Source organism: Serinus canaria, chromosome 2 (assembly GCF_022539315.1).
Source record: "Serinus canaria isolate serCan28SL12 chromosome 2, serCan2020, whole genome shotgun sequence".
Classification (NCBI taxonomy): domain Eukaryota; kingdom Metazoa; phylum Chordata; class Aves; order Passeriformes; family Fringillidae; genus Serinus; species Serinus canaria.
The window spans coordinates 47,308,160-47,320,280 of NC_066315.1; the positions used below are offsets into that span (position 1 = coordinate 47,308,160).

General features: G+C 42.4%; 1 protein-coding gene across 2 annotated transcripts in view; it reads right to left on the reverse strand.

The window, feature by feature from the left end:
• Positions 1–2,997: 2,997 nt before the first annotated feature.
• AOAH (acyloxyacyl hydrolase) overlaps positions 2,998–12,121 on the reverse strand; it is a 73,488-nt gene continuing 64,364 nt past the window's right edge. For both annotated transcript variants that reach the window (XM_050970503.1, XM_009095918.4), the window contains exons 21-22: positions 9,610–9,686; positions 2,998–3,353 (exon numbers count right to left, since the gene is read on the reverse strand). In XM_050970503.1, the coding sequence (XP_050826460.1) occupies positions 3,225–3,353; positions 9,610–9,686 (206 nt within the window). In that variant the 3' untranslated portion in view covers positions 2,998–3,224. The remainder of the gene's footprint in view (positions 3,354–9,609; positions 9,687–12,121) is intronic.

Genomic DNA, 12,121 nt, shown 5'->3' on the forward strand with positions numbered 1-12,121 from the left:
TGTGGTAGGCTGTCTTAAACTCTCAAGTGAGTGTTAAAAAACATTAATTTTTGAATTATGAAATAAGTCCACAGAAAGGTGTTAAGAACAGGAACTGGATGACATTCAAGGGAACATTTTTATTTAGGCCAGTTGGACTATTATCCCTTGTAGAAACCAATCTGTGTTTGTTCATTGCCTGAGAAGTTCTCCTCATAAAGGAAAAGGTATAAAGTGCAAGAGGTGGTGTTAGTATAGAAAAGCTGACCTGTGTGGTGACTTCTGGGCACATGAGTGGTGAGCACATGGGCTCCTGCAGCCAGCAGAAACATGGGATGCAAGCTTAGCAGGAAGCCTGCGCTTATGGCCTTCCTGGCTGGCACTGCTGGGTGCTGCCTCCTCCCCTTTGTGTTCCTCTGCTCTTTTAAGGCTTTGTGGTGAAAGTTTGCATCCATGGTTACGTGGATTTTCCATATTTGGAGCAGATTCTTTGTGAAGAGGCCAGACTGTGTGAATTCAAATAGCTTCAGGTAGGCTTGGATGTTCTATACCTCAAAATTAGTTCCTACTGTCTGATTTCAAGCAAACTTTGTAAAAACCGTTTGCAGAGTAACATCAAGAGAACCTTCCTGTGTGCAGTGTGCTGGACCCAGCCAGTGACATAATCCCTTCTGTATTCATTCACATGCTCTGACTCTCCCCCAAAAAAGATCTTGACAGACCATTTCTTCTAGAACTTCACACTGCTAATGAAGTTTGAATTGCATGGAATTATAATAAGCTTTCCAAGAGAAACTTTGTTTTCCCTTTTTTCTTTTCCCTGTGCATTTTTTACCTTCAACCAGCCTAAGCACCAGGAGACCCTTAACCTAATGGAATAGACTAGAATTCATAGTTTGTCATTGTTTTAGCATAAGTAAGCTTTTTCAGCAGCGTTTTTTTAAATACAGGACATGTATTTTTAGAGTGGTATGGATAAATGATTGATGTTAGGGTGTGCAGATCTTCAGCTGTTTTTGGCATTTGAAATAATTGAGACATAGTGGTTGTAAAAGCTGATGGCTTAATAGTCCCAAAATTAATCTTTCTTTGATAAAGACAGGTTTCTGCATGCAGCTGCGTTTGGAGGTGCAGAGCTCACCTTGAGGCACAAGGACATGTGCTATGGGTGGTGTGCCTTCAACCACAATGAATGGGCAAGCCCATTCCTTGGTGTCCCTCAGAGACCCAGTATCCAGCATGGAGCAGTTGTACTGGGCAAACTTTTGAGAGGTTTTTGCTTTGGGAGTTGGCTGTGGAGGTTTTGGATTGTCTTTGAAAAGATGTTCTAATTTTATAGGAAACCTTTTTTTCCCCATTGTTCAGAAATACAGGAAGTTCACAATTAAGAAAGTCTGTAAGAGAAAAATGCTTTCCTCTGGGCAATGTAGCTTATTTTAGTTGAGGAAATTTCAGTTTTACTACTTAGTAAAACTCCTAATTGGTGTTATTAAATCCCAACCTCAAATGAAATACAATAATTTGCAAAGAAATTGCCTTGAAAATTAGGCTTCCAAGCATGACTCCCTTCCCCCTTTTAATTGCTACACTTCTGTGTGTTGATGTAGAGAAAATAATCTGATATTCTGTAATTATTGCCTGTGCTGTACTTGGGCTGTAGTAGAAACGTGTGGATGCGCTTGTTTCTGTCCTTGTGTTGTATTTAATGAAAGATAAGAGTCCTGAATAAGTAATACAAAAATAGGAGGTGCTTTACCTGGCCAGGGTACATGGAATGTTAAGTTGTTTGAAGAGAATTTCTACAGGAAGCAAGGGGATTTCCTTCTAATGCTAAATAGTCTTCCCCAGGTGTGCCTCTCTGGAGTTGAAACTATTCATTGGGAGCCTGGATATTTTGGTAACATCTAAATGCTTTTAATGAATTGGGGCCTTATTAACAAGTATCATTCAATTAAGGAATGTATTCCCTTCTGGTTTCCTAAAGTAGGTGACTTGAATATTTACTTAAGTGTAGCAGTTACCCCAAAGGAATTTCTATCTTAATATCTTAATAAAAACCCAGCATTGACTGTACCCTATAAAAAGGATCAGGATCTAGGAAAGCAGTAATACATGCTTCAATCAAATTAGTATTAGCCAGGTCATCCCCTGCCTGTTCAAAATGCTGAGTGGGTGCACATCCTACAGCTAGGCCCTATCCTTGGGTTTGGACCACAGCCCAACAGCTGCCTCATGTGTGACAGCCTTGTCCAAGGGCTGTGCTCAGAACAAGGAGCAGAGCAACTCTACTTACCTGAGCTTTGGGCTGTTGGGATGTGTTTTAGTCATGTCATGTAAATGCTTGCTATTTACTGGATCTTTTTCACCCATAATTATTGCCACTTAATGCTTTCTGATCCCTCCATCATCAGTAAGGTTGCAAGCAGGGCAGAGCTGCCTCTGAATTTTAAATATTTTTTTATTTTGCTAAAAGCATTGGATAAACTGGTGAAAAAATACAGTAATTCTCCATCTTCAAGTCTGCCTATGAAGGGCTGCCCTGTACTTTCAGTGATTCCCTTGGCCATGCCAGTAAATGACATAGGACTGGGCATGTTATTTTTCTTAGGAAGCAAAAAAAGCAGAGATACATTACAGGTTGAAAAAGCAATCCGCTTTTTAAATACATGAAGTGTTGTCAACCTAATATCTTATTAATGGGGAAAGAGAACCTGTGCTCAGTCAGCTTGTGCTGATGCTGCCAGGCACATCAAAATTGTAGTGCCTTGTGATTCCTGGCACACTTTAATGAGGAAATAGCAGCTAAATAATGTATTGACAGTCAAGGCAATTACATACACGCAATTTATAGCAACATAATGAGTTTGGGGTCCCCCCCTCTCCTTTTGGGATCAGATTAACTGTTGAAACACTACACATAGAAAACCTAGAAGTGTTCTGCGGAAGGAAAAAAGATTAGGTAGGGGTAGGAGTTTGCTGTATATGGAAAAAAGAACGGATTTTCAAACTGGTACAATAAATGGTCTAGCTGGCAGCTATCCTTTGATTTTTATTTTTGTAGCGCCACAGAAAAAGCATTGTCTACTTGTGCAGGTGAGATACAAACTGAAAAGAATGCTCTTGTGTTATGTCCACTGCTACTGGCTCTGATAACTTCCTCTGCCCCTTTTTTGTGTGTGTCTTTAATCATCTTGACTCGTGGAAGTGCCATCATCAATCGCATGAGGGTTCCAGCAGCTGGGAAGTCAGTGTCCACCTTGATCTTTGAATGTGGCTTCAATCTGATCATTGAATGGATTCTCCTTGCCAAGCACTTGAGGCCACTCGTGTAGCGCCTTCTGCCAGGTAATGCCTGTTCCAAGGGCTGCAGCAATCTGCAAACCACAAATGCTATCAATTTCTTGGGCCTCTGTAATGCAGCCATTTCATGCCAGAGTTTAGAAGACCCCACTGTAAGGCAGACTGCCCAGTATAAGCATGTGATGGACTGTAACCTCTCACCAAAGGAAATACCCCATTCCAGCTGCCTGAGCAGGGCTAAATCCTTCTGAACAGTAAAAATAGGGGGAGGGCCCAATTTTTTATGTAAATCTGCAACTCCCTGACCTGTCATTTGTCTAATAATGATAGTCTGTCTCCAACCATTTCCAGATGCCTATGGTGTCTAGTCCATAAACTGCTATTTAAAAGCCCTGAAGTCTGATTTTTCTTTTTTTTTTCAGTGAAACATTTTGAAAGTATGTCAAAAGCACTGCCTGGGTATAATGCATAAAACTCTAGCAAGTCCAAAGGAATTCATGCTCCCAAATGCCTTTGGTACTTCTAATAAATGTTCTCTTGTGCTCTCCTGGGAGGAAACCACAGGTGTTGAGGAAAAAGAGGCCCAATTATTTCCAGTTTCATAACTGTGCCTGATGCTCTAGGTTTGCACCTGCTACTGGGTTGTCTTCAGAGTTTTTTTTCCCATGAGACCTGCACAAATGATAAAATAGCTTTTCTCCTCAATATCAGTCTCCCTCCAGCTTTCACAGAGGTTTTTGCCCTAGAAGTTATGTACCAAAGAGAAATGTTATCTACTGTATTGCCAGGGTAAAAAAACACCAGTGGTAGCAGAAAGGGACAGAGAGAAAAGACTGAGTCTCCCTTGTCCAAGTTTTTACACCGTTCTGAGGCGTTTTTATTATACTCCTGACCTGCAGTAATATTTGTCCTATATGGGAACTTTATTTTCAACCCAAACTTTTCAATGCACTGATACTGATTGCAATTATGAGGTTTAAATAAGGCTAACAAAGCCTTTTTTTTTTTTTAAGGGCCAAGGTGGGTTCATGAAATCAAACTATTTGAGTACTGTTGTTTTAGACTGGAGCCTGTGGCAAATTTTTATGTGCTACTTTTAATCCTGTGCTTTAAAAGAAGCTCTAATGATGGGCTGGAAGACAAATATCTTTCTTTTATTTAAGGGCTCACATACAAAGAGTAACATTTGTGGGGTGGAGGCTCTTAGACTCTGGTCTCTCAAAGTCTTGTTAAGCTAATGAAGGAACTGGGGCAGGGAAGAGGGATACTGGAGGTTTTTTCATTAGAGGGTTTTCTCCTGGTTGCAGTTTCTATTCTGACCAAATGTTATTCTGGGACACCCTATGGCTGCCAGGGGACTGAGACCTGTCCCTGTCAAGAGTGATCAATTCTGGCACAGTGGTCTCCAAACCTCCTTCACAAACCTCACTAAGCCTTCCATGTGTGTTTTTAGCAGGAAAGATGGGGTTGGTTAATTGGCTGGGTGGGTAGTTTAAAAAACCTTACTGTCTTTGCATGATACATCCTTTGCAAAGGTATCACTGGAGGTATGCTCTACAGTGTTCAGACTAATGCTGACTCTAATTTTAGGTATACATGCTTAGACTGCCCTAAATTGAATTCAGTTCTGTGCACATATAATTTTTTGACCTCCCAATGATTTCAGTAATTAATTCTGGATGAGTAATTTAGCACAGAGAAGGGTTTGTGACTCTGGAAATTGCTTTCTTGCAGGTCTTTTTTAAATTCCAGAGTTCTTGTTCTTTGAGACATGGTATAATTTTTATATGCTTTGCAAATTTTATTTTGTTGTTGTTGTTGTGAAGACGACAACCCCTAAGCAAGTTTTTAAAAGGAAGTATTACCCATTCCTCACAGAGCTCTGGGTGACTGCAACTGGGAGGCAGCTGTGGTTTTTCAGCAGCTTCTGGCTATCTACTTTCCCCTTCTGCACCAAACAGGTGATAGGCATGATTCTCAGCCAAGTGTAAATACCCAACTCATCTGATATGCGCCACTTCAGCTTTTCCACTTTATTTCTGGCTGGAACATGCTTTGCTATGACTTAAGGAAGAAAAAGGGAGAAGCTAATCATGCTCAAGCTGTGCTTTCCTGCCTGTACATAAACATTAAGAATCTTCCAAGCGTCTCTGGTTCCAGTTTGTGATGCTCAGGGCTTTTGCATTCTCCCTGGAAACATCATAAAAGCAAGAAATGGAGCCGTTTATGCAGGATCCTGTTGAAATGCATGGCCCTGTCATCCAAACAAAGCAATCAACTGTTCTAGAGGGAAGTGGTGTCCTTGAAGCCATCTGGCATTCACAAGGATTTGCAGTGAAATTTTGTAGGAAGGAGGAGATGCTGAAGAAAATCCCTGGGCTCCCTCTACACTTGCTGGGAAGAGAAAGTCAGATTTTTTCCAAGGACAGCCAAGCCGGACTTTGGGGAATGGTGTCTCAAAAATACTCTAGTGGGAACTTGGGAGGACTGAGTGAATCACTTTGCATTTAGGTGTTAAAAGTAAATAGCGTGAATTTCCTCCACCTCTATCCTGAGCTGGATGTTTTGGAAAAAACTTTATGGAGGCAAATTTTAGCTTTGAAACTTTATTGGAATGCGGTTATGCCAATTAAGAGTGTTTTGTGTGCTGCCTCTTGTTTTGCAACTTAAAAAAAAACATGCATGAAAACCCTTTTCCCACAAGAAATTTACAGGAAGAGAATGTGGTTCTGGGCCCAGCTCAACAAATCAGTACTTAGTGTTTATCCCATCTGTCATAATTTTTTATTATAAAATATTGCCTGGACTGGGGACCATGGGGGCTCATTTTTCCTGCCTGAGTGCCTAACCTAGCCTTTCTCAAATGCATGAAAAACTGCGACAGCTCTTATGGGACAGGGCAAGTGTGGCCTTTTTTCTTATTTTCTTTTCCTTCTTGCAAGATATACAAGCTTTAGTTACAAAGGTTCAATTCCCTTCCACATCACTCCAGAATGTTTGGACCTCTGGACTCCTGGATATATACCTGCTTCTGCCATGTTTATACCAGCCGACAAGTTTTTTTTTTTTTTTTTTTTTTTTTTTTAATTAAAGACACAGTGGATAAACAGCAGGTGAAATTCAGAGGCTGACAACAGGCACCACTTTATCCTGCCCATTGCTGTACCCCAGTGATTAGGGATCACCCAGTGATCACAACTTGCCAGCTGAACCTTGGGTTGAAAGGGGCACAGAAAATGCTTCCTTCATCCCAAACTTCAAAACGTCTTTGCATTGAAGGCAAGAGCTAAGATGTTTATGCTTTCCTTGGAGTGCTTCTCAATCTAAAAATTGGTAAATATTTGTTAGGTGCTTCAATATCTACAGAGGGAAAATTCAGCAGAAATGTGCTGGCTTGGTATCTTATCTGTTGTATTTATCAAGCTGCCTGTGAGGTGTGGGGAATAGCTGCAGGGATGGAAGCAAGAGCTTCTGTTCACTTGACAAGCAGCATGGAATCAATCCTCTCCCACTAGGCAGCTGTGTGCTACAAAAACCATACCTGGCCAGAGGCATTTGTGTCAGGAGTAAGTAAAACTTTAAATAAAACTTGTATGAGGAGTGAGTGAATTGTTTATCATCTTCCTTAAGAATACTCTAAAATAGCAGTCTCTGTTCACACTTCCCCTTCCATTTATTAAGACAGTTACTCTTTTGGGGCAGAGTGCTATGTCTCAGTCCAAATAGTGGTATGTTGATAACAGACTTCTCTAACAGGAAAAGAAAAATGGATTTACAATGGTGGATGTTTGGATAAGGCTAATTAATAAAACCTAGGAGGACAATAACTCACTTGAAGCGAGGCATATCTACAGCTGGCACCTTGACTGTAAGGGAAAATGTACCTATAAAAGCATTAACATCATGCTCGCAGCAGGAGGGAGAGATCATAACCACTGCAGGATGCCAGGTCCAGAGGGAGCGAAATATGGCAGTGCTTGACTGCATCCTGTAGCTCAGCACTCTTGGGGCTGCAAGCAGGTTTGCAGCTGCCCTTCAATGTCCTTTTGTAATTTTCTTGTGGCTTAGGAAGGATCCTGTTAAATAGTTGCTGCCTTCAACTCTGTGCTACCTTGCAGCTGCTGGTGGGATACAGGATGTGGGCTGGAGGCTGGATGAAAAGCTGTGATATGACAAGCCTGGCTCCCACTGTGGCCTGGTGCTGGGGGTTATAAGAAACCTCAGGCCAGCCTTAGGCCAGGGAGAAAGAGGAAAATAATGCAAAGAAAATAATGCAAAAGTTTCCATTTTGTATTGCAGTTTCCCCAGATGGCAGAGTTGGGAATGGGGTTTGTTTCATCACTGTTTTTGCTCTCATTTCATTTGCCAGGTTTTCTCTAATTGCTTCCTTGCAAAAGGCCTGCAGCAAAAAATCAAGGCACGCTTTCTCCACATCCTCAGGCTGTGAGTTCATTCTTTCATGCAGCTGTCTCCTGATACTTGTAAAGTAGACAGGCAGGAATTTCTGCTATGTAGGAGTCCCTCTTTGAACAGGATGATCTTGTAATTTGGCAAGGCTAAGCAAGGCACTGTATGGCCCTGAGTGACTAACATGAGTGTGAAAGATAGCACCCAAAGCATCTATTTTCCCTTTGGACTTTCCCCCTGCAGGCCTCTCCTAGCTTAATTGACAGAACAGTCAATGTGGAAGCTGCTGAAATGTTGGAATCCGTCAGTGCTTGCAACTCACTCCCGTGGAAGTGCTTCTCCACTGACTGTTTCCCAGTGTGGAAAGCAGCATCACATTGGGTCATATGGAAAGGGGGTTGTTGGAGTCAACACATGCAGGGCATTATTCCACAACATAAAACTGGCCCATAAAATCCTCCCATGATTGTGAGCAGGGGGAGCTACCAAGTGGCTGGGCAGTGTGGTGGGGTTTGCTTGCAAAGGAGACTGACTGCTGCTTTGCTCTGCACAGGTGTGTGACACCGTCAGGTACTGTATAGAAAACCAACTGGCTTTGTTTGCAGCTGACTGCAGAACATGGTCTCTCCATGTGTTTTTGTAGGAAAAAAACTAATTTGAGGTGAGCATAGTGGGAACCAGGCAGCCTCACACTAGATTATCAAACCCAAGGACTTACAGTGGAGCAGCTGCTTCTCCTTCCCTTTTGTTTATTTCTGTAATAAACAGACTGTAAACCTTCTCCTTCAACCTGTCCTCGGAGGCTAAGCAAGCAAGTGAAAAAGTAATAAGATGTAGATGCTGAGCAGAAGCAATTTACACGTATAACTTCAAAAAGAATCTTTGTTCCAGACTATGACAGGCAAACCTTCAGTTCTAGAGGCTGCAGGGCAGCAGCAGGGCTGGAGGGGGGCCTTTCTGGTTTCTGCAGGGCTGCCTTACTGTCCTGATCCTGCAAAACTCCCACGGGTGTTTGGGCAGGCAGCTGGCCAGCCTAAGCAGCTGGATCAGTTTTTGTGCATTAATACCTGTTTGGCCACACTACTGGTTAGTGAGGGAAAGAGGCAGGAGACCTTGCAGGTGTCAGAGCAGAGTGCAGCCAGCAGAAATATTGGAGATATCGGCTCTGGAGCCACAGCTGTCCTTTAGCTTGGCAAAGAAGGCACCCTGGCTTGTGACAGCAACAGTGTGGCCAGCAGGACCAGGGCAGCGATTGTCCTCCTGTACTCAGCACTTTGTGAGGCTACACCTCAAATCCAGTGGTCAGTTTTGGGCCCCTCTCAAGAAGAAATGCATTGAGGTGCTGGAGTTTGTCCAAAGAAGAGCAACAGAGCTGGGGAAGGGTTTGGAGAACAAGACTTATTGAGGGGCAGCTGAGGGAACAGAAGTTTTTTAGCCAGGAGAAAAGGAGGCTGAGGGGAGATCTTAGTGCTCTCTACAGCCTAAAAAGAGGTGGGGGGTAGTTTCTTCTCCCATGAAACAATTAATAGGATATAAGAAAATGGCCTCAAGCTGCACTAGAGAGGGGGGTTAGATTAGGTATTAGGAAAAATGATTTCAGGGAGAGGGTTGCCAAGCATTGGAACAGGCTCCCAAGGGAAGTGGGTGCACTCCTATCCCTGGAGGTATTCAACATGTGCTGCTTTGGGACAGGGTTTACTGGTGGACCTGGCAGTGTTAGGTTAATGGCTGGCCTCCATGATCTTAGAGGTCTTTCCAACCTAAATGATTCTATGACTTTCTCTCGTTTACAACAGACAGATTCCCTAAATCTGCATCCCTGTGGCATGCCAACTGGATGCCTGGGGCAGCAATAGGCACCGGAACCCCACATGCTCCCACATCCCACCTGCTCCCACCCATCTCCTGTGGCCGGGTTTTTACCTGGCTGGGGTGGAAGCCGTCGACTGGCTCGATCAGCTGCCAGGGCTCGCCTCCCATCTTGCGCCACTCTTCGGCCGCTGCAAAGAGCGCAAGCAGAGGGGTTCGTCACCCGGGAGCACAGAGACACCGCCCAGAGACGTACCTCCCTCCTCCTCAAAGCATCGCTGCTGTTTTTAGCCACACGACAGCTCTATTTGAAGATTATGATAATGCACATAGAGTTGTCAGAGCCTTCAGTGTGTACAATCCCTTCTCCTTGGGGCAGTATTTAAGCCTTTATTGTTATTTTTTTCCTCTGCGATATTTATGCAAGGAAGTGCTTTGAACATAAATGATTGTAAAACAATTCACTTTCCCTCCCAACTAAGATGGATGCTGTAGCAAGTAGGGCTGCAAATTATTTTATACTGATTTAACATTTTTGCATTTCCCATGTTAGTTGCATCTTCAGCAGTGCAAAAGAAAAAGTAGAGATAAAGAAAACAGCACTTTTTAGAGAAAGAGATGGTACCAGAATATTCACATTGGCTGAAGTCTGCATGAACAGGCTGTCATTTTTAGTTACTTATCTTCCAAGTGGTCTTTTTCAACTCCAACAAAATAACCTTTTGAATTACATAAGCGTGACATTCAATGCAAATGATGCTGTGCTGTAAGCCCTGGAGCCATTAGAGAAGTAAAAAGCTTTCTCTCTTCAAAAGGGCTGTGGAGTGATCAAACATGGGACTAGTGGATATGGCATTAACAGACTGTAAATTCAATAATTCCTTTCATAATGACAGATTAAGAATTCTTAATAGCATTATGCAAGCATCCTGTCAGGAAGAAAATGTTCTCCATTCAAGTGCCACAGTTTGATCTGGGCTTGCCACTGGTTTTTGGACCCTGGCTATTGTGTCAAAAGTGATGTCTGGGTTCCCAATCCACAGAAAGGTGATATTCCTGCTTTGACTGTAGAAACCCACTTGTGATGCTTCAGGCAGTGCCCAAAGTAACCTGTTTGAAAACATGGGGCTTGTAGGTTTGTTTCAAATTTGCAGTATGTTGGGCATAACAGAAATATCCATGCAGTGCAGATACGGATGCACAGTGAACTTACCCAACCCCTTATATGTGATATTGTACATGGACTACAGGGCTGTGAACTTTGTTTTAGTACATTTGTAGTTCATCTGTAGAGACACTACTGTTCCAGCGTCAAAAACAGCAGAGGAGGAACTAAGATATGTATCAAGATAGGTCAGTTTATACTATTATACCTGAATTCCAAAAATGCTAGAGCAGTTGAGCAAATACCCACCAGCTCAGTATGTCTTAGAGATATGTCCAGAGCTTGTCTTAGAGATGCCTGCTGCCTTGGCTGGACTGGACTAGAGCTTGCTCCCATCCACATCAAGGAAAAGGCATAATAAGCAACACCTCTCCCCCTCTTTATTGCACTGCTTCATAAAGGAACCACTAATTTCTTGAGTCAAGGTCAACTAGTGAGCTTGAGTGTCCACCTAAATCTAGAGTAAATGCTAATGTACTCAAATTTTACTCAGAAAAAACTGGGAGCTGGTATGTACATATTTATGCTCAGGCCAGCCTGAAATCTATGTACTCAGTGTGTAACCACTGCTAAATATTTGATGTCTGGAGAGTTTAGGGGAGGATTTGCTGCTTCCTACAGAAAGAGACCAGAAAAGTAGGTCAGCAGTCTTAGCTGGCTTTTGAGCACACTCGCGATCTGACAGCTTTCCTGATGGCAAGCTCAAATCCTTGGCTCCAGGGCTGCAGGAAATTTTGCAAAGTGTCTTTCAAAGCTGATGTTTGTATATGCATGTGTGATTTTGTTTACTTCATTTATTTAATGCAATGTAATCAAGAACAGCAAATTATATTAAGATGTTTCCTTTTGTGAAAGCAAATAAATTAACTAAAGTTAGTAATTTAACTTATTAAAGTAATTTGCCTACCCAGCAGGTAGTTCATTCCAAATCCTAATGACTTGTTAAATATTAAGTAGCTGAGGCAAAAGCCACCAGGAGACTTGGACACCCTTGAAACTCTGTGCTATGAAAATGAACTTGACAGTGGAGCCCACCTCTCTGACAGAAACTTTTGGACAGAAAGACTGCCTCTCCCATCCTTACTTCTTTACCTCCTCCTCCTCCATATGGTCTTCATGAGACCCAGAACCAGCTTCCTGAATTGAGCCATGTAGGATAAAATAAGTTTGTGAATTTTGATGGGATTTGGCTGCAAAAGGAGATTTTTAAATTTTTTAAAAATTAATCTTAGGTGCTGTGGCAGCTTTGTGCTTTCAAGGACAGCTAAGAACTAATGGGGAGAACCATTAGAGAAGTACACTTTAAAGCATTGACAGGGTGCTTCTGTCCCTTTGTGGCTTTGGATTTAGATGTCTACATGCTGGTATTTAAAATATAGTTCCCAGACAAAAATTTTCAATAAGGACTACATGGAACTACCTCTCTATGTGAACATAAAAACTAGGAAATGCAGATCAAGC